Source organism: Anabas testudineus, chromosome 3, assembly GCF_900324465.2.
Source record: "Anabas testudineus chromosome 3, fAnaTes1.2, whole genome shotgun sequence".
NCBI classification, from domain to species: Eukaryota; Metazoa; Chordata; class Actinopteri; order Anabantiformes; family Anabantidae; genus Anabas; species Anabas testudineus.
The window spans coordinates 12,542,776-12,565,512 of NC_046612.1; the positions used below are offsets into that span (position 1 = coordinate 12,542,776).

The 22,737-nt window shown below is 41.4% G+C and overlaps 1 protein-coding gene across 2 annotated transcripts in view; it reads left to right on the top strand.

Annotated features, from left to right (window-relative positions):
• Positions 1-315: 315 nt before the first annotated feature.
• LOC113174426 (protein TANC1-like) overlaps positions 316-22,737 on the top strand; it is a 28,269-nt gene continuing 5,847 nt past the window's right edge. The window contains exons 1-19 of one of the 2 annotated variants that reach the window (XM_026378428.1): positions 316-408; positions 1,936-2,066; positions 4,207-4,495; positions 5,184-5,465; positions 10,835-10,951; positions 11,137-11,427; positions 12,218-12,345; positions 14,472-14,703; positions 15,808-15,974; positions 17,500-17,808; positions 18,677-18,877; positions 19,132-19,235; positions 19,365-19,473; positions 19,858-19,980; positions 20,069-20,305; positions 20,575-20,784; positions 20,968-21,049; positions 22,369-22,502; positions 22,590-22,713. In XM_026378428.1, coding sequence (XP_026234213.1) covers positions 1,986-2,066; positions 4,207-4,495; positions 5,184-5,465; positions 10,835-10,951; positions 11,137-11,427; positions 12,218-12,345; positions 14,472-14,703; positions 15,808-15,974; positions 17,500-17,808; positions 18,677-18,877; positions 19,132-19,235; positions 19,365-19,473; positions 19,858-19,980; positions 20,069-20,305; positions 20,575-20,784; positions 20,968-21,049; positions 22,369-22,502; positions 22,590-22,713 — 3,220 coding nt within the window. In that variant the 5' untranslated portion in view covers positions 316-408; positions 1,936-1,985. Of the gene's footprint in view, positions 409-1,935; positions 2,067-4,206; positions 4,496-5,183; positions 5,466-10,834; positions 10,952-11,136; positions 11,428-12,217; positions 12,346-14,471; positions 14,704-15,807; positions 15,975-17,496; positions 17,809-18,676; positions 18,878-19,131; positions 19,236-19,364; positions 19,474-19,857; positions 19,981-20,068; positions 20,306-20,574; positions 20,785-20,967; positions 21,050-22,368; positions 22,503-22,589; positions 22,714-22,737 lie in introns of those variants that run through there. The other variant, XM_026378429.1, reaches the window with a different exon arrangement.

Consider the following 22,737-nt stretch of genomic DNA (forward strand, 5'->3'; position numbering starts at 1 on the left):
CCACACATGAGTGCACCACTGCCCCTTCCATCGCACACACATACAAAAATGCTTAAGTAACAATAATATATTCAAGATAAATGCTCATGGTGCACTGAATAGTGTACTGTTTGCATGCATGGCTTGCACTCTCTATACTGCTTTATACTCCTGGGACACAATTCAAATTCTGCACCACAGATCTCATCTAGAGAAGCTTAATCTCTCTCTCTCTCACTTTCTTTCATATCCCTCCCTATCTCCACCCGCAATCCGTCCCTCCCACCCTGCCTGCTCTCCCTCCCTCTCCCTTTTCCCTCTTTGCTGTGGCCGAAGGACGGGTAAAGAAGCTGGAGTATGTGGATGGCTCTTCCAGTGCAAGAGAACCTCTTGTCTTTGCCTCGTGCAGTGGCAAGACAGACCACAGAGGTGAGAACAGGAGCGTGTGGGCATGTATTTAACATAATGTCTGTTTTTCCAGGTACTGATCAGCGAATCTTAATGAGAATGAATGGGGTAGAGATGAGAGCAGAATGACAGATGAGATACAAGAGAAAGTGAGTGTGTGTTTGTGTTTTAATTATGTCCAAAATGCTTTATATTAAGTTTTTCCTTTCAGATGTATGTTCCAACAGTTGTCCATGTGATTCTCCGTGTGTTATTGAGAGTGGATTTGTTTTATCAGTTTCTTTGGCGACTTCTCTTCATGTTGTGTGTCCAGTTAAGGTTAGATTAAAGCTATAATGGTGTAAATACCCACATGTCAGACAGCTTTCATTGTGTTTCTGACCAGAGGGCTATCCTTAGGCTAAGCAGATTTTATGAGGCATCTTCCATCCCGGTTGCCAGGCACCTCTCAGCTTCCCGTTTCCAATGGCAACTGCTAGGTGGTTTGATGAATAGTACTGGACATTCAGTGTGTCCTCATGTTACTCCAGATTGGATCTCAGCGCTCTGCTGACTAAATGCAAAGTTTTCTCTCCTCCCCCTCTGTGAAATACACATGCACCCTCCCTACCCAAGTCTTCAGCCATCTCTCAAGCTGTGAAATGAAAAAGAGTATTGACAAATGCTACAAATGGGACACCTTATGGAACAGAAATGACTGGGCTTGTCTACCAAAATTGACCTTCATCCTTTCAAGGCTGGGCACATGTTGGGCACAGAATCTGATTGAATACAACAGCAACGTGATGCAGTGCCTTTGAGAGTAGAGAGTGAGGCAGGAAGACAGAATGAGGAAGAAAAAAAAAATCAGCGGAGGGAGTGCGAAATGAATGTGATGTCTAAACGCAAAGATGTTTGTGAGGAGGAGTGAGCTGTTCCTGTAATCTGTGATGTCCTGTCATCCTGTTTATGTGCCTACTCAATATGCATGTTACTCAGCTGATAACAGTACATAGATGAGACATGAAAACGGGTGCATGTATTACTCAGCGTGTTAAAGCACAGTAATGTGGAAAGTGTTAAAGCTTTACTCTGGTGAGATAAGAATGGACGCGGGGTTGGAGGTCAAAGCATCAGGGAGCCTCAAACAGTGATATACAATATGAATTAGCACATGGCCTTTGTCAGCCAGTCTCTCCAGAAGCAACAGCTAAGCCAGAGCCGAAGCACTCCTTCTTTCTTTCCCCCAGCTCATTGAAATTCGCAACTCGTCTCTTAACTGAGAGCACCTGGCAGGCGTGTGCACAGGCGAACTCGCAACCTCTTGCTGCTGCCTCAACTAGGGACTGGAAAACCACTGTCCATGCATTCGTAATCAGGGCAGCTGGGGTTGTTGTGACCTGTGGATGCATAGATTTCTTGCAGTTCACTAGCAACAACACTGCTGGGTGGGAACCTTATGAGTGAGCTGAGCCGAAACGAGAGCATCACTTGATGGCAGTTTCATCCGACCTGCCATATTTCCGTTAGCTTGTTAAGCTGTGTGTCCTGAATGTGTGTGTCTTTCAGACCTCCACGTGGAGCCCCAGCTGGGCCCCTCCCTTTCTACCCAGGAACTAATGACCAGACTATGCTTCTTACTGGGAGAAGCAACGCCTGGCACTGCTAGCTCTCCTATGGAGGACAGGAAGGAAAAAAAGGTAGGGCAGCATATTGATTTACCGGCCGTTTGCTGTCATGTCATCTAAAGGTGCGATGGATGTTTCATGAAACAACCTCTTTTTTAAGCCCTCACCTGGCCGTCAGACATTTAAAGTTGGTTGTGTTTAAGGCGACACCGTTAAATACAACTCAAAACCCTCTTGGGAAAATGGATCAATATGTGTTTTGGAACATTATTAATTGTGTTGCTAGGCTTCTGCAGGGCTCCATTACTATACTCAGCGACCCATTAGTTTAACCCCTCTGTGTGTGCTTACGCCTTTTTATCTCTATGCCTTTGCATGCTCAGCCTTGGCCCATTTTCTCAGCCTCATTCCACCACCTGAGCTCCAGATTCAGTCAGTTTCATAGAGATAGCGAGGTTCATATGAGGAATGTGGGTTGTCCTGGCTAAGATAGATGAGGCTCTGGTATAAAGGGAATAGTCATGAGCTGTTTCTACTATCCTATCTATATCTATGTTGCAGAATCTTTACATCAGTAATGAAGAGTGCTGAAATAAACATGGTCAAACTACAAATATATCAAATATAAAAACATGTCCATTTATTAAAACACAATTGATTGTTGTGTGAACACTTCACTGCCTTCACTGGTAAAAGGTCACAAGCATTAATAGATAAAACATATTTGAAGTGGTTTTAAATATTTAAAGATAATAATAAATACTATACTTTAAAATGTATGAAAGATGTTCAGTATGTGGTGCTGGGAAATTATAATATAATTTGTATTATTTCTTCAAACCTTTTCCTCTGTAGAGAACAACTTCAACTTTGGGTTGCTGCTCAGCTTACTGGTATATACAGTACTGCCTGCTCCAAGTCCTGTCGCAGCATTTTAAGTCAGGACTTTGCCTTGGTCATTTGAAGACATACATTTCATGCTTTAGTCGTTCTTTCATAGAACAACCTATAGATTTATAAAATAGATTTTCTGTCCTGCTGTATGAGTCACTTTCTGTTGACCTTCAGTTGCCTTGACATTTCCTTGTACAACTCAAGGCCGAAATCACGATACTGCCACCACCACAGATGGGATAAGGCTTTTATGCTGGAATGCACTGTTTGGAAGTTGCCAAACATAAAGCCAAAAAAGCTCTGCTTTGGTCTCATCTGTTCACAGAATATTCTTCCAGTAGCTCACTGACTTGTCCACGTGGCCTTGAACAAACTATGGATGTGCAGCAGTGTTCTTATCTAGAGTAGAGGGTTCTTCTCGTCTACGCCTATAGCATTGTCGTTCTATGGTCGATGGTGAAATGATGAGATCAGCCACAGCAAGAGAGGCCTAGCTTCTTAGATGTTACTCTTGGGGTTATTTGTTGGATTGGGTGACCTCTATGACTATTACACACCTTGATCTTTGTCGGCTGGCCATAACAGGGAAGGGTAACAATGGTATTGGTGCTGGTGGAGACAGCTCTTTTTTTTGTGATGCTTTCCATAGGTTGACATAGATTTCCTACACACTAATATGCTTTACTTAGTTTTAGGATTGGCACAAAAATTGTGCAATACATACAGTGCCATCTCCAGAAATCAATTGAAGTACATCAGTAGCACAAACCTTAATGTTACTTTCATCTAGTGTCAAATTCCTGAATCCTGAAACGTACTTATTGGAGTATCTGATGCACAGTTTTAACTAATGGCCTCATTCAGACAGACAGACACCTGTGATTAAAGTACAAATGTCATTTGTCTTTGTGAAATCGGACTCGTGGGAAACAGTAGAATGGGTATACATTGATTTTTACAGTAAATTGTAAATGTCTGCAGTGATTTAGTTTGGAACACAGCTCGCAGTCATTATGAAAAACTTGAAAATGACAGCCAGGGTGAAAAGAACTGGAATTATCATTATCATTCCCCATCTGCGTGCACACATAGCCACAATCACACACATTTGCAAACACACTGTCATGCAAAGTGGAGCTCTGTCAAAAGGGTACGAGTGACACTGTTAATTTACTACACTTGTAAAATATTTTGTAGTATCTTGTTGGGTTATTTCTTTTATTTCTCTTTTCAGAGAGTTGATTAGTCTGTGTCATCATATACATCTTCTTGTTCCTTGTTCCTTTATTAAGTTTTGCTATTTATCCATATGTTTCAGTGTGATACCTCTGCCCAGGGGGGCAGTCCCACCTCCACTCTGACCTGCAGCACTGCCTCCCCCAGTTCAGGGAGTCCTTCTTCAACCCTTAGCACCAGTGCTGGAGGCCAGTCTTTGTCTCAGCCTTTGTCCTTGCCTTCACCTCACTGTGGCCCCAGCACCAGTCCTAGTGGAAACCTTCCCAGTCCTGCCCCATGTCCCACTACTGGATCCATCACTTGGAGCAGCCCTGGGCCTCCTTCTCAAAGCCCTACCTCCACCCTGGAGAGCAAGGATAGTGGGATCATAGGTGAGAGTTGCTGATGTGTATTTGTTGGAAATCCTGGCAATGTTTTCAAATGATGCGTGTCTAAATTGTATGTGTTCAGATTGCTTTTTGCACCAGATGAAGCACGTCCAATACAAAAGGTTAGCCATGCCAAGAAAGAAACTGTGAGCTAAAAAACATCAATGGCCTATTTAAATAAATGTGTAACCATTTTCCCATATCAGGAATCTAAAATATTACTGAAGTGCCACACCTCTCTACATATTGATGGGAAGTTTAAAGTCCTTGTCAAATATGTACCCCTACCCCACAGCTAGTTCTTCTATATCGCCTGTGCCACTTCAGCCTCAAGGCTTCAGCTCCCTCCTGTCAAAACTGGGACACTGCTGTCTTTGTTGCTTATGGGTCTGATTCTCCTAAAATAGGACACTTTTTTCTCCCTAAATAGAGTTTGTATTTATAGTTGAATACAAAAGTGCAAAGGGTGCATCAAATACAAATAAAACTCGTTGATTGATGTAGTTACCACTGTTATTGTTGACTGAGTAAATGTAATTTGTCAAAGGCATTACTAAGTTTTAGGTCTTCATTCTGTTTAAGCTGAAGTGAGCATTTGCATGCCATATGTTCTTTAAAAAATATGATTTATTTTTATTTTTAAAAACATTTTTATAGCTCACCTATTCTATATTTCCTTTGTGCCACTCAGCAACCATCACTAGCTCTTCTGAGAATGAGGAGAGGAGCGCCTCCAGTGAGGTTCTGACTAAAGATGAAGACCTGGGAGGTGGAGCTGGTGCATTGGGCCATACAAGCGAGGGCCTTCATCCTGGACCAACCAGGGACAATCTGACCGCCCAGCTAGATGAGGCCTTACCTAGAACTGACTTCATGGAGCCTAGGACTCCACCAGCACCGAAAAGACCCCTCCCACAGCACAATTTACATAGCACTTGCTCCCTTGTGATGCCCCGTCCAAACTCTGTGGCAGGTACATTTATCTTTTCTTATGTTCTCATCCCCCTATCACAGGAATAGTTTGACATTTTGGGATAAGCTTACTCACTTTCTTGCCAAGATTTCGGTGAGAAGAATAATACCTGTCTATTCCTAATGAAGCTGAAGTCAAGCATTAGTTTAGCTTAACATGAAGACTGGAAATGGAGAAACAACTAGTCTGGTTCTGTCCAAAGGGGATAAAAAAAATCCTTTTAAGGGCAAGTCTAAAGCTTACTTAACACGTTTGTATTTCCTAAAGTCGAGCAGCAGAAGAGACTCCAGGAAGTCATTGCTCCCGGCTAAGAAATGCCTCCTGTAAAACCTCAACGTGCTGTTTTTATCCATTTTTATATAAACTAAACAAACAAGACATAATGTGTTAGTGAGCTAGTAAGTGAATTGCCAAAGCTTTCATTATACTGTAGATGAAGTCGGCTAATGAGGGTATGAATGTGACAGCTGTGACCTGAGTGATAAACTAATGGACTGATAAGCACCGATTGAATAACAAATTGATTGACTTTATTGTTGACTTAACATTTTCCAACTTTTCATTCGATGTAGAGAAATCATAATTTGCAAGAGCTCTGTGATGCAGAACAAAACTTCGCTGCTCCATGTGCTAGTGCTCTACTTAACACTGAGACTGGATACACGCAGCGAGCAGTACCAGTTGAACGTCCTGGGAGGCCTCTAGTTGTCATAAAAATACCCCTCCTCCCTCTCCAGTCACGATCTTTGCTGGTGCACAAGGCTCTTTTTCTTCTCTTAGATGTCAGTTCATTTGTGGCGAGAGCAAAAGAAGAGATTCCCTAAGGAGTGGATTCACAGTAACGCTTGCCAGTTTCTTCTGTCAGCTGGTGCTTTCATTTAGGCTCTGTTGATGAAATTCAGAATAAAGATAAAGCGATCCACAGCCGGTAGAACTTTACTGCATATTCATGAAAGACTAGATTATATAGTAGGGGTGTATATATATATATATATATATATTATGAGGCAAAATTGAACTTTAATCATTCCCAGATGGAAAATGTAGTTGTTTTTACATCAAAGTTGCTCAAACAAAGCAAAACAGGCAACGCATATGAATATAAAGATTAGGTTTTATAAACATATACTCAAATTAAAACTTTAACGCAAGCACTGTCTTAGAAAATGAATAATGTATTAAATGTAATGAAAATCTAGACGATACATTAGATAGTGTGCACAAAGCAGCAACATGGCAGCAGAACAGCACAGAGAAAACAGAGGTTTAATTTTGCAATTAGTGAATGCTTAAATTGACTCATTGTACAAAATTATAGTGTATAGACAATAGTTGGAGGCTCCATCACCTTACGTGACCATGTGTATTGAACATGTTCCTCACTGTCTGTTCTCATTACCGTCTTCATAATAGGAACTAATGAAAGTGTGTCATACTCGCAAAGTCCTCACAGATAAATGTTGATTGCTGCAAGAACAGGAGAACTGAAGGTAGTACAAGACATTTAGTAGAGTCAATACGAGTAACCTGCTTCATCACCTCTAGTTGGGCTGAGGCTGGGGCCATTTTGGCAGGAAGCAGCTGTACAATATGATGACCATCAGCAGTAAGAGTGGCTAAAGTGCTCTGTTTTTTCTTCGTGCTATGTTCAATGCTGAGGCGCAATAGGTGCAGGTAGCTGCATGATTTTCCTGGTATACAAATCCATTTGAAACCTGTACTTGGTCCCAGCCATTAAATAGTCCAGCATGAAAATTGCTGATTTACAATTTTGGCACCAATTAAAAAAACAAGATAGACCTTCTGGGCGGAGTAGGGGTAGCTGTTCATCCCATTTCCAGCCTTCATATTAAGTTGACTGTAGCTTTTTATATAACATGCTGATATAAAGTAGCATCTGAGGTAAATACCAGTTTGGCCAAAATGTCAAACTATTGCTTTAAAGTTGAAAAGGTTCTGTAGAGTCAGCGATGGGTTACTCATGAGTGTTCTGGGGCGGGTGCTATCAGGGATGCTGGGGGCTTGGGCCAGAGCTGTGGAGTTGACCTTTTAAAGTGTTGACTCATCAACAGGGGTTTTAAGGTAATCAACCACACTGTCATCAGCAGTAAACATAAAGGTTGGCACAGAGTGTGGGATAAGTGGTGTTGAACAGGTCCCATCAGGCTCAACTGTCAAGAGTGGATGGAGGAATGAGCTTTCCTAGCGTTCCTGTATCCCTGTGTTACACTGGTCGTAAACATTGTTTTAACTCTTTCACAGTATCCTTGGTCCACTCAGCCATTTGGCCTGGCTGTCTTTAGCCAGCAAGCTTTCTCATCCCACTCCACACCTCCTTCACACTGTTCTCATCCTCTCACTGTGGATGTTCTTTCAATCCTCAGTTCTCCACTTCAGCTCTTGCTTCACAATTATGCAATTTCCTCCATGCACCCAATCCTAAAAGCCACCTTCTACCTGTTCATAGTTCCAGTGTCGTCCTCAATCTATTTTCTTCTATCATAATTACAGTGTTCACTCTGCAATTGATATGTTTTGCACCAGGGAGGCAGTCATTGTCCACTGGCTACTCCACAGAGCAAGTTTCATGTTCTTCTTAACATCCATGGGTATCATGTAATTTCAAGTTCAGTGTTTCTTTGTCCCTGTTGTCGAGTGATTGTCCAGTACATGAAGTATTGTGTGACTCTCACCTGGCTGTAGAATGATTTGGTGGTTTGTAATGAAGAAGGATGCTTAAGGACGTTGCAGTCCAGTTTCTGTCTGTGACTCTAATTGCTGCTTTAAAGGTTTAAGATTGTTACAGCTCAGGGATGTGTGTTGCCGGTGCCTCAGATGCTCTGAGATTACTGCATTTCACATCTACAGTACATATTCATAGTAATGTGAGGTCATCATCATCATCTACAGCATTATATAGATGAGTGCAATGTGACTCAGACCTTTTTTATCCCACTCTGAAGGGATTAGGGTCTTGTAATACCAGATTTTCAGATTTTACAGAGGATATTTTTATATTATAATGAATCAATGAAATCAGCCAGTCTGTGACTTCCCATTTAAAACAAACCACTATAACAGAAGACTTATTATTATTTTCAATGCAGCTTTGGAGTCTTTTTGGTAGTATTACTTCACATTTTAATACTAATACTATTTGCTGTATCATCATCCATAGGTGCCAGAAGTACACAAAGACAATACTAAAGTAAAAGTACAAGTACTTGCCTAAAAAAAGTTTACTGAAATTACCACTTCAAATGATTTACATGCTCCTAAATGAATTTTTAAGAACAAAAGTACTCTAAGACACTAAGAAACTGCTATCCTTGGACATCAATGACTGAGTTACTGATTAAAAGTATATTAGATGCTATTGAACTTCATATCACCTAGTCCAGATTTGTTCCACGTTTACATTTACTTTTAACAATTTGGTAGACACTTTTATCCAAAGCAACTTGAAAGTGATGCACAAAGCAAACAATGCGCCTCATAGATAAGGTTTCCGCAGACATCAAACCTGTTCGGGCCTTGTGAAGTTTAAATCACGCACAGATTCAAGGAGAGAAAAACTTCAAAAACCATATTTGTGAGAATTTCATTTAAAAAAGCATCAACATTCACTCTATTCAGAAATGTATTGTTATAAACAAAAGTCAATAGAAACAGAAAAGCAAGTATTTGAGCTGACACCACAGTAAATTTTTCTTTTTTTTTAAAAGAGAAATTTTATTTAATGTGAACTTGTTTCATATTTGTGCTGCAAACTGAAAGATGGAAAATATGACAGAAATACATTTCTAGAAAAAAAGATCTGTTACTGTAACTAAAGCACCTGTGTTAATCACATAATTAAAGAATACTTAGTTATTACTACCTCTGCCATCGTGTAAATGTAAAAGCATCCCTCTGTACACACAACCCAACATTATAAATAAGAGCAAACCTAAGTACAGTATCAGAAAACCAGTCACATTTGGTACAGACTCTTCCGGTAAACAGTGGCTGTAATTTAGTTAGTTGTTTCTCTGCCATGACAGGATTCATAAACCACTTGGATTAGATTTTCCTTCATTAAGAGAATGAAAGATAACTATGAACACCCTAAGAATGGAGAAGAACAGAGGTTCTTAACCTTTTTTCTTACCACCTGCTCCAAAGACAGATGCACAGTGGAGGAAGAGTGACGTTTTACTCTCTATCTGAGCATTTGTCCTTTTTATTATAAATTAAACTACATTTAATACAGAGGAAGTGTAGCTTTCCCAGGCAATCTGGCAGGTACGTTTCTGGCATTTGAATCATGCCCTCGTTTATTGCAGTTTATATTCATCTCTGGTCTGTCTCCCAGGTAAATTCTGGCACTGGTTTAATTATAGAAAAACTGCCAAAACTACAGCATTTCCAAACAAATAGCTCAGAAACAAAGTCAGTTCAAATATTCAGTTTTATTGAGACTACACTGAACTTTGTCATATGTTGAACTGACTATAGACCGCTTATAGGCTTCCTGTAGATTTATAATGTAACACTGAACTGTAATATACAGAAATATGTTTGTAACATTTTGTCTACAACTTAATTAGTTGTTAAATATTTTGCTTAAGAAACATCAGAAACCCAGTGCAGTCTAATTCAAAACCACAAACAGTCACACACTTGTAAAGTTAAGATTAAACATTATATTTTAAATATTTACACTGTTGCAGTGAACAGGGTTATTAAAATTTAGTGTTTTGCTGCTTAATAATTTGCTGTTTGTGTTTTTCCTTTTATGTTGCTTTTCACAGTAGCCTGAACTAAAGACTCTGCTAAATGTGTTGAAAACTGCAGAAAATAAGCCGGGCTGACCTGTAAACTCAGTAGTGTGAGTGCGTGGACGGATGGGTGAATGTGGGAGTAAACAACTCTCTCTTTTATTTCTTAATCTTCTGCACGACATGTTCTTTATTCTTCTCATTCTTTTATGCGGTCATTAGAAGAATGCGTGTAATCCCGACATCTGATACAATTTTGCATTCCAGCCGGCGATGTGTTTCCACTGATTAGCACAAATTCGGTGTCCTGACGTGTGAGACAGTATGAAACATTTGGTCTTTTCAGACTCATGCTAGCTTGAGATTGCAAGACGTGATAGGAGTTGCTTTCTTTTCTCTTCTCTCTCTCTCTCTCTCTCTCGTCTCCTCAAGGTCACTGAGCACTCATCGTTGAGAGCAACAACTGTTTATGTCTCATGTCTCCATGGATACAGTAATTGACTCAAGCAATGAATTTGACACTTGTGTGGTATGCATGTGTACTTTTGCACATTTCCCGCGTCTTTCTCACACTCTCAGTCTGTTCTCCACCCGTTCTCCCTTTTACAGCAACCAGCTCCACTCGACTGGAGGATCTGAGTTATCTGGACAACCAAAGGGCTGCTGGTCACAGGAGCTCCGTCCGCAAGCACAACACAGCTGGACGCACAAATGATGACTCCAAAGGTATTTTGGTGGCTTAACCTCAGGGTGAAAACAGTGTGTAAATATAGCTTTGTGCACACAAGTGCAGACCTGTGTGGACCATTTATGCACTTCCCCAGTGTCATTGCTTAAATTAGTCGTACCAGGCATACATTATATATTCATTCGTTTTTATACGTTTATCTCTTTCCTCTCAATCCGTGCAGGAAGATTGGTACCATTCAAACAAGCTGACATCATGCTAAAACCTCTGCTGTTTGAAGTACCTGGCATCACCGCAGAAACACCTTTTGTCGGTCGGGAATGGCTTTTCACACGTCTGGAGGAGGTCCTGAGAAAAACGAGCAGCTGTGAGGGACGCGGGGCTGTCATTGTGGGTAACGCAGGATCCGGGAAAACTGCCATCATCTGGCGGCTGGTGACGCTCAGCTGTCACGTCATGCGCACGCCACAGGGAGGTCCCAGCATCCCTCACAGCCCCGGCTCCTCCCCTAAATGTAAGACGTTTATCTTTATTGTAGGACTCAATACATTCCATGTTGTTTATATCACAGCATTGTTGTGAGAACACAGTAGTCAGAAGTTACATTTATATGTTTTCCAGTTTGCTCAAGTAACTTCAGATTCTTGTAAGATATTGAAATAAATACCACTTTTTGTGAAGGAGTTTGAAACTGGGTCACACGCTCTTCTTTCAAGTTCTCCCCTGAGGTTTCTCTGCTGATTGCAGTTGTGTAAGAAAACCTTTTTTTTTTTTCTTTTTCATTTCATGAGTGGCACTGGAAATGTTCTTTTGTCTGGAAAAAAAAACAAAACAACCTCTCTTACGGCCAGATTTAGCACATTACACACACATGCTGGAGCTTTTTGTGTATAATGTGACATCTGTAATTTTAAAAATAAGAATCGCCAAAAGTACTTATTCACAGAGCAATAGTTGCATAGTTTTACATTTACAAGCTCAGGGCAAAGCAGTACAGAACAGCAAAGAATGCAGCAGCATTTATTTTTCAGTATCACTGCATTATTCACTGACATCTGTACTGTATGTTGTCATTTCGAGCATGGTGTGCCACTGTCTGTATGTTAAGTGTAGAGAATCCAAAATTCTGCACTCATTGAAACAAACACTCCTAATGTTATTTAATGTGACTTTGCTTAATGTCAATTGCAGCAGTTTAAATGTGTTTCTTTGCGGACGTCACTCGCAGCATTATCGTGCCTACACCTGAGACTAATGTAAATTGCAGCTTTGTGTTTGTTGTTGTTGCTTTGTGCTCTGTTCAGGTGGGGACAGGCAAGCAAAAGCAGCCTCCAAACAGCCGGCAGATTCACAGCCCAACCACAGTACGGTTGCAGGAACAAGCGATAGTGCGGCACAGAGGAAAGAGGCTGTGAAATGCATAGCTGCCAAGGTACCTCAAAATGTACACATATGCACACACATTTGCATTTCTGCACTTGTGAGCACCCTCTCATAAAGACAAGCGTTGACTGGAAACAGGGGGAGACAGCCAGTTTCTTCACCACACTATCATTTTATATTGTCTTTAATTAATAAAAAAAACGTATAGCATAGAAACCTCAATTGTATTAGACTATTTCTTGACTAGGCGTAGTTGCCAGGCAACCAGTGACTCAATCAATTGTGGGGCTCATGAACCCCCAAATATGCAGTTTTACATTTTGGGTTTTCTACAGATGAAAACATTCAACATTGATGTTTTAAGGTGTTGCTAGGCAGATTTTGTAACCTTGGGAAAGAGTCTTTATGCTAACGTAAGGCCACCCAGCTGGTTCTATATTTAATGAAGAGAATGACATGTCTTACTCCAAATTAACTTCAATTACTGACCGACGTGTCACTTTTCAAAACATTTTGTCTCTCAGTAGTAAAAAACTCACATTGGTCCTCACAAAGATACAGGAGTACACACACAGCCACGCATCACATTTCCTCCTGTTGCTGAGCAGACTGCTGACTCACCTGCAGTTATAACATAAGGAAGAAGAAATTATATTCACATTATAGCTGTGCCCTCAGATTTAGCTTCTTGTTATGGCTGTTTAGATAGCTCTGGGTTTTCTCTTCTCTCGCCGGATTTGTATTTACTCTAATATAATACAGTATCATACATTTTTGTCTTCACACAAGACTAAAGAGTGACCAGTGCATAGAGATAAACACACATCACCATTGTTTTCTATTTTTTAAAGAGCTACTATATGGTGCCGCACAGTTTTTTACCCAAGATTTTAATGCAAGTGCTCTGTGTTTTTGGGCACATGTATCGCATAGATGACATGGAAGCTTCTAAATTTACTAACTTGGCCTCAATAAGAGTTTCCATGGGAACTAGTCAGTCTACTTCTGATGGTGAGGATGTTCGCTCAAAAGTAAAATCATTGCGTTGCTGCATATGTGGACTACTGATGGTCTAGATTGGGACCTGACTCTATAGCCTTAAAGACTCATGACTGAATGCTACTGAAGATTTATATTTTTCTGCAATAATGCTCGTACTGTTTAGAGACACCTACTATTAATCTTCCTGCAAGTGTGTTTGTATAATTTCTCAGACTCTTGTTTACTATTCAGCTTAGTGCCTGAACGTGTTGTAGAGATGATCTGCAGTGATATATTGAAAATGAGTAGGAGACCGTTATGACTCAGTTACCTCTATGATTTCTGTGTTTATATCTTAACTCTTATTGATTTCATATTCTGTGGTTTCAGTCGTTGCTTTCTCTCTTTTTTTTTTGTGCCATTTCTTTTGGGCCATGAGTTTGTCTGAAAATATTTATTCTTCCCTTTACCCCACAAGTCACCCAGCTGAGACAATTTACACTTCTTCACCGAGTTATAACTGAGTCAAAGTAAAACACACAAACATACACACACTGCTACAATCTGCTGACCATCAGCTGAATATCCGTCAAATACGAATGTACATGAATTCTGCTTAAGGCACTCATTAACTTCAGATGATGGCTCATATTTTTTAGATTCAGACTTTTTCTTGTACGGTGTGAACATCAGGAACATCTGAAGCTAAAGTGGCACCATTTTTTTATGAATCACATTTGCCATAACATAAATAAATCAGCAGCAGGCTAAAAATGTGCATATAGTATTCTGACACTCAGCCAGGTTTATCCTCAAATGGATTTCACTAGTTTTTTTTCCAGTAGTTTTTCCTTATTACCTCGTGGACATTGAAGCTGCATGGCACTGTGCACAACTGCAGATGAAAGCTATGAGCAGAAGCCCGAAAGGTCTCACATACAGTTTTTTTATAGACACTTCAGCTTACATTAATCCAGGGTTCCTCCCATTAAATACTCAGTGTTCAGTGTTTAAACAAACACCATTCATGATGCCCTAGTTTAAGTGTTACAGGTATTTTTCCAGCTGTTAAAACTTCCTGCTCCAGACCAATAACAGCTACACAGCTTTTATTTAAACCAGATTGCAGATATTTTTGTCAAATAAGCAGAAATGGCTTTGCATGTTTCTCACTTGCCTCTTTTTGTCTGTCAGGTGGTAGCCTACCACTTCTGTCAGGCTGACAACACCTACACCTGCCTGGTGCCGGAGTTTGTGCACAGTGTTGCCGCCCTGCTGGCCAGAGCGCCCCAGCTCACCCCGTATAGGGAGCTGCTGACACAAGAGCCTCACCTGCAAAACACGCTCAGCTTGCGATCCTGTGTACAAGACCCCATTGCTGCCTTCAGAAAGGGTGTCCTAGAGCCCATAGCCAGCCTGCGCAAGGGTAATGAACTGTCCACACACCAGCACTTTAAGATAAATGTGAAAGTCATTTTTAAAGAGCTTTTTAAAGTTTAAAATAGTATCATTTTTAAGGCTGTCTGCTTCCCTCGCCATATAATTAGTAAACTTTCTGTAATCTCCTATTTGAATTAGTACATTAATGACTCCATGATAGGCCCTAGTTATGGTCAGTAATTTGAAACAGAGACTGTCAGTGGATCAATTAGTAGAGTGGTTGCCCATCAACTCAAGGGCTGAGAATACATGGACCAACTCCTCCTGGCCTTATGTCGAATTGTCCCTGGATAAGACACTGAACCCCCAAGCTGTCCAAAAACTCCAGCCAGTGAGGCATAAGAGAGTGCTGTCTCAATGTCTGCAGACACTGTGGGTTCCACTCTCAAGCCTGGTGAAAATTAGGGAAGGTGAGGGTTGCATCAGGAAGGGCATCTGGTGGAAAAAAAACAAACAAACAAACAAATGTGTGGCCACCCCCCATGGGATGAGTCGAACGAGGGGGAGAAAAAGGTCAGTGATTTGAAACACTGTGTGAAATAGATGTTAGGTCATTTACATAGGGAAATGAGGAGCGTAATTTTTGCCCCTGTGAATCATCAGCATCCCACAAGGACTTCAAGGTCACAAAATACTCTGGCTGTGAATGTTACAGGCGTATTAGCCAGCTCAGTTTCTCATGATACAGTCAATCAGATAGGATTGATGTGTTATTATGGCCAGACCCTGCACAGTCTGAGCAGAGGAGTGTTTTGTCTACTCCATCTCTATTAAGCAGGTTAGAAAAAAAAATGGAGAGCGCTTGTGGCTGAGTGCATGAGTCCCCACAGGCGTGCAGGGATGTATTGACAGCTTAGATGAAGGGAAAAATGATAGATATGTCCTGTTTCAGTCTAATAATGGCCTGTGCCCCCCTTTCAACACAAAACACAAAAAATCTATAAAAGAATATATATATATTCTGTGCTAGAAAACAAAGGTGCACTTTTCTTATGAGAACACTTTCACACATTTCTTTGTTTGTTTCCTTATTGTGTGCTCTTTATAGGTTTGTTTATGATGCCCTAACCTATGTCTTTTGTGCATTTAGAGAGGAGGCTACCTGAAGAAGACTACATCATATTAGTTGACAGTCTCAATGAGGCAGAGTTCCATAAACCAGACTATGGGGACACCATTGCCACCTTCATCACCAAAATAATCTCCAAATTTCCACTCTGGCTTAAGTTGGTGGTCACAGTCAGGACAGGCCTGGTGGTGAGTGAGACTTTTTACAGGATTAAGCCTACAGCCTACAGTGATCTCTAAACTACATCACACCAGACCTAATGGGTTGGTTTATCCAAATATAATTGACATTTTTTTCTCACTGATCTCTGGAGGTATCTAGCCATATCTCTATTCACCACCCCAATACAGTGGAGTTGAATTGAATTTTGAAGGCTTATGTGTGTAACCTACATCTCCAAGCCCCTGTGACCCTGCAAAGAATAAGTAGGTTTAGATAATGAATGGAAGGATGGATGTGTACACATGCAGTACTCCAGTCACTCTGGATAATCCACGTTTCATGTCAGCTACCAAAAAAAGAATCATGCTTCTTATGCTCCTTTTGAGTGAGGTCTGTGGATTATTAGGTTACTGTTTCTGGAAGAAGTGTTGCTTTTGTATTATTTAAATGTGTTCAGTGATACAAATGATGTTAAAAATTATTGTATTGACATATAAATGTGTCTGCAAATTGTTTTTTTGCCTCGCTTCTAATTTCCAGCACTTTGGAGAGCCTTTAGGCCATGTGAGCACTGGACTATTTGATTAAATGTAAATAAAATCTGAAAACCTGCACAACCAGATCTCTGTATGCAGATGCCTACATAGCACCAGAGGTAAGTGACGTGATAAAGGAGGATTCAAGGTGAACCAACCCTTTAAGTTTCACCTTGCTTCATATTACACAAAATCACAGAGGTGATCCCAATGCCAGCTTCCGTTGTCTTAGTTCCCTGCACAGACTGTGCAGTGTGATCTTGTACTTTTGCTGCGATGGTATAGACATGGTGACAGTTGGCACTGTTGCTCTCTCTAGTCTGATGTATTTTCTCAATCCGGTTGGTAATCCCACCAAACAGCGGATGCATCTGTCCACTGCCAAAGCCAAGTCTCCAAATGCTGCATGGATTACGCCCTGAATGATGGTAATACTACTGGGAGTCTGCTGGGAGTCAGGAGCTTGACAACCAGCCAGCTGGTTACATAATTGGATTAGTGTTTAGAAATACACAAGACACATTTGGGGTCATTTTTCTCATGGTGCATTTGAAGTCAGCAAGCAATAAATACAAAAAATCAAAGAGTACAGTTATTCTTCCCACCCCCCTAGTACTGTGTTTCCTGGTTGGATAATCATTCACCCGTTTACCAGCCATTTTCACAGAAAGTGACTGTTTTGAAAGGGTTAAGTAAAGAACTGTCGTAGCTGGTTTAGCTAGTGTTGAGCAGTTCAGGATGGCAAGACAGAAGATGAAATGTGAATCTGAGAGATGCCTATGAGCAATGTTAGAGCTTGAGTCATTGTCACACTATTTACCGTACTGTATCCCATGGCTCTGCATGAGTCAGAGGCAACAACATCTGAGAAATGGCTTCTCATTTTGGTCCTTTCAAGTTGTCCTTAGCATTGAAGACACCATACGTACTATTCATTAATATTGATATATTTGCCCTAGTAGTAGTAGTAGCACCAGTATTTCACCAATAATGCCTCTGTTTTCTTCTTCTGCAGGAAATCACCACCCCTCTTCCCTTCTCTGGCATCTCTCTGGATATCCTGCCGGACAGCAGCGATCTGGGAGCTGACTTGAGCGACTACATTCATCACCGGGTCAGCAGCAGCACCCAGGTTGCCGTTAACGTCACCACGCCCACAGGCTCTGCCCCTGATCCGCTGCTCCTCAGCAAATTTAGCAGCCACCTGTCTACACGGAGCCACGGCTCCATCCTCTACCTTCAGCTGACCCTGGATCTGTTCCACAAAGGCCACCTGGCTCTAAAAGGAGGAAACTACCTTGTGGTGCCCGTCTCACTGTCAGAGGTCAGACATGTTTCACATTGATTCCCAACATGGAAGGGGTGTTTGCTCCCTAGGGGGCGCTAGGACAATCGCCAGGAGCGCCTGGAAATAAAGACTGTTCACACAAACTAATTTGAAAAGACATAAATGATGTTTTGATTAAAAAATAAAGACACATTTACCGTAAGTGTATTTTTGGACCAGTCCACCTCCTCCTCATCTGGTCCAGTCCACAGCCACTTAACACCTGTCAGTTATCCCAGTGAGCTGTCTGCCATAAAATGGCATCTCGCCCGATGCATAAGCAATCAATGTCCATAAAATCCCCACACAAGGGTCACAGGCAGCAACCATTGTTCAGACATGGTTTTTACCAAAATAGAGAAAAAGAAAGTGTACTCACATGCTATTCAGATCAATAAAAGAAATAATATGACAGGATCAAAGACTTTATACAAGGTGCCCAAAATAGTCCAGAGCTACTGCAGAAAATGACAGATGTATTTTAATGTTACATAATCATCGGTGTTAAATAGGACAACAGATGAGCAGGTGTTATTATACACACAAAATTCTGGGAATTGATGTGTGATGATTTAGTGATTAGATGATGGATGTGAAAACCTGTCTAGAGGTGTTCTGAAGATGGTTATGGCCAAGCGGTGGACTGTAACATTTAAACACCTGAGCTTGGGTAATTGTAAAATAGAGATCATTAAGTAGAATTACCTAATTATAATTGTTTTAATATTAACCTAAAAGGGCCCTAAATGCCAAATTACCGAGCGTGGCTATGCAATCAAAAGATGCTTTGAACATTCGTATTTTAAAAATCATTTCTAGTTTAATGATCGTTGACGACATGTGCTAACTGCTAAGTATCTGTTAGGTGTACCTGCTGATGTGTCGCGTGAGCTTTCCGGATAAAGAGGTCTTTGAACGGGTACTTCCGGTGCTAAATGTGGCACTGGCGTCTCTTCACCCACTGACTGATGAACAAATGTTCAGGGCGCTGAATGCAGGCAGTGTGAGGGGGGAGCTGGAGTGGAAGGACTTCCAGCAGAGATTAGACAGCCTGGCTGGATTCATGGTAAGCCTCTTGATATGACTGTGTAGAAGGGTACATAAGCATAAAAGTTATCATTATTATTATTATTTTTGGATTTGAAGTTGTTTGTTTGTCTACAAAGAACATAAGTAAGATTTACATCTGGGAATTTTGTTGTTAAGTTTTTATATAAAGTACTAACAATATGTGAAAGGACAATAAAGGGAAAACTGAACCTGGCGTCAGTTAACTGTGTCTTTAAACTTAAGACATTAAATTATTATTTGTGTTTGCAGGTTAGACGCAGGGATGGCACACGGATGCTGTGTCACCCATCCTTCAGAGAGTGGCTAGTTTGGAGAGCAGATGGAGAAAGCACAGACTTTCTTTGTGACCCGAGGTGAGGCTGAAAGTCAAAGGTCACAGAGCATATCAATTCTTACGAGGCCTGAACTGCAAGTCAGTTGTGTAAATGTGTAAATCCAAACATGCCATTTCTGACACATAAGCACTGTGTGTACATGTACAGGAGCGGCCACGCTCTCCTGGCATTCATGTTCTCGAGACAGGAGGGCAAGCTGAATCGGCAGCAGACTATGGAACTGGGACACCACATCCTCAAGGCTCACATATTCAAGGTAACAAGAACTGTGACACGGTGTTCAACTTTTGAATGTAGGTTCATACTGGAACTGATTGTATCCAAACTCTCTCAAACCTACTCTATTCCCAACGGCTTCACTTAAACAAGATGCTGCATTTTACTGTGTTTTATTGCACAGAAACACACACAAATTAGAGCGAACCCCTGACCTTACCATCACCCACACACATTAGCACAATTCATATATATAAATACCCACACTACAGTGAATATGCATGCCTTGTACTCTGTGCTTTATACTCCTGGGACATAATTCAAATTCTGCTCCATGGATCTCATCTGAGTAAGTTTAATCTTTCTCTTTCTGTGTCTCTTCTATCTCTGCCTATCTATCTGCGTCTGTCTCGCACAATCACAGGGTTTGAGCAAGAAGACAGGTGTGTCCTCCAGCGTTTTACAGGCCATGTGGGTGAACTGCAGCACAGACACTCTGTCCGCTGCACTGGCCTCCCTAAGGAACCTTTATACACCTAACATCAAGGTGACATACATGCGCTCTACATTACAAAACAGCCCAAATATGTAAGCTTATATACATATCTATACTATTCTTTACATTGATCCTGCAGGTAAGTCGCCTGTTAATAATGGGTGGTGCTAGTGTGACCTGGTGTACTGAGGTGGTTGGACATGCTCCCATCCTGGCTGTCCATGCCCACCTGGGGCATCTGGAGATGGTCGCTCTGCTGCTTGAGATGGGCGCTCCTGTAGATGGGACCACTGACAGCGGCATGACGCCGCTCTGTCTGGCTGCAGCAGCAGGACATGTTGACATTGTCAGCGTGCTCTGTAAGAAAGGAGTCAAGGTCAGTTTCATTTCCCTGCAGTGAGGAAGAGGAACAAATTTACTATATTGTAGTCATGGAGAGTGTGACCAGTATAATTATCAACCCTCTCAGTACTTTTACACCAGTGGTATCACGAACAGCCCTGGTTTTAATGTACATTCACCACAGTTTCAGGATCTATTCTGGGAGACAGATGACATAACCAGACGTGATCTAGGCCAGCGTATTACATACACTGACCACCACCTGTGTCCCATAAGTCCTTCTTTGTTACCCCACTGTGCCAGGTGGGCCATGCTGATAAAAGTGGCCACTGTGCACTGGTCCATGCCACGCTGAAGGGCCATTCAGAAATCATAAACATCTTGCTGGGCCAGGACTGGGGAGCAGAGGTCCCCACTGACCCACAGCAGCAGCACAGCAATGAGGCTGTCACTGGGAAAACACAGGCGGCACAGCAGGCGATGACAGCTGCAGCTAGTGTGGGACACACACAGGTAGGAATCAGATCAAGGTTTTAACACTGCTGAAATTAGTTTTCTATGTAGAACGTGGTGTTTTTGTTTGATGTAGATAGCCGTTTGCCGTCTGCTGTGGTCAGGGCCTGTGGGTGCTTTGGTTTTCTTTCTGCACAACAAGCAAGAAAATACAGAAGTCTCTAAAATTGTGTTTTCCTGCAGGTGGTGAAGAGCATACTGGACTTGAAAGATGAACAGCTGGCAGTGCAGATGGATGCTCACGACTCTCTCTGGGGAGAAACGGGTGCATTTCAGATAAATTTAGCTTTCTCACCTCTTTCTGTCCATCACTGTGGTTCTAGAGTCACGCCCAAGGGCTTTAGGTTGGATTTCAGGCAATAGCTGGCTTTGTACACTAAATATTATATTTATATGGATGCACTGTGAGTAATACAGTAGATACTAACTGGTTTCCATATTATGATTTAATTATATGCTTGCTGATATAAAATAGTTAATTCAATTACAGATTTATGAAGAAAAAATTGTTTGTTTTTGACAGAAATGGAGCATCAAATTTATCACACAGAACATCATGTCTGGCTACATCTGTAGCATCTAAAAAGCATCTGTGATTCAATTCTAATACTTTTACCTCTATCACCGACGTGATAGTGCAGCTTGCAGAATTCTGTTAGGACCATTTCCTGAAAGCATGTCGGATGAAGCCTGCATCTCTGCCCACAGCACAATTAGGGTATAATTCTATTACACAGTCCCCTCCAGTGCTGAGATAGACAGAGTGCTAGCATGAAATACCTTCTGAAGCATTCACCTTTGCATGCACCTTATGTACCCTTTGTTTTATGGTTGGTGTTACAGCAGTATCACTGGCTTGATGTCTATTTGCACAGAATAGTTCATCATGTAAAAGTTAAATTCTCATTACTGAATCAAGGAATTGCCGATTTTGAACATGCTCTTCTAATCATAATATCATTTTCACCAGTTCAGTTTGTGTCGTTGAGGCAGCAGCTTTACTAACCCTGTTACAATGCTTTGCAGCTTGTTCCCTTAAACAAAGACAACTACACAGTGTTTTTATTTTTTTCTCTGTCTCATATATGATGGTAACTTTTCATTAAGGTGATGTTTTACAATCAGTTTGTTCACCGAGGCATGCGGTTTCATGAAACATGATGTTATCTATGAAGGATACTTGGAGGTTAGAGAATGGCATCAATAACTTGCCTCAATCCCCAGCTGCTTAATTAGCCAAGAGACTCGCATGCTAAGAAAGGTACTAATGCCCATCGTTTGTCAAAGAACCACAGGCTGGTGTAGGAGGGTGTACGTTATGTAGTGTGTAGAGATGTTTTTTTCCTTTTGCTGTTGAAGAGGAGGAATAACAAAGAGGAAGCCTAGGTGTCTTTGAGCAGTAGATATGTTTAAAACAAACAGAGAGACATAATATAAAGAGCTACTGAACTTGGATTAGAATCATATTGATTACAGCCTTGATTTCCTCTCTGTTTCTCACTCCTGCTTTCACTTCTCTCCGAAATGTGTCATTTACATATTCTTCTCTACCCCTGCCCCATCTCTGTGCCGACCCTCTGTCAGTGCTGAGCGCAGCAGCAGGGAGAGGGAGGATGGAGATGTGTGCGTTGCTCCTGGAGCTGGGGGCAGGGCTGGAAATACCAAACCGTAGAGGAATGGCCCCACTGCTGAGTGCCACCAAACATGGACACACAAGGGTGAGAAAAAGTCACTGGAAAAAAATGTTTATTGTCACCAGTGTGTTTTTCTTCCATTATTTGGAGTCATTTTCGTGCCTTTTCCAGGTTGCAGAGTTGCTGCTGAAGCAAGGTGCAGATATAAACGTCGGTGACAAGCAGTGTCGCACTGCACTGATGCTGGCTGCCTCTGAGGGTCACATGAGCACTGTTGAACTCCTACTGTCAAAGGGTGAGACTCCCCAGCTTCCCCAGT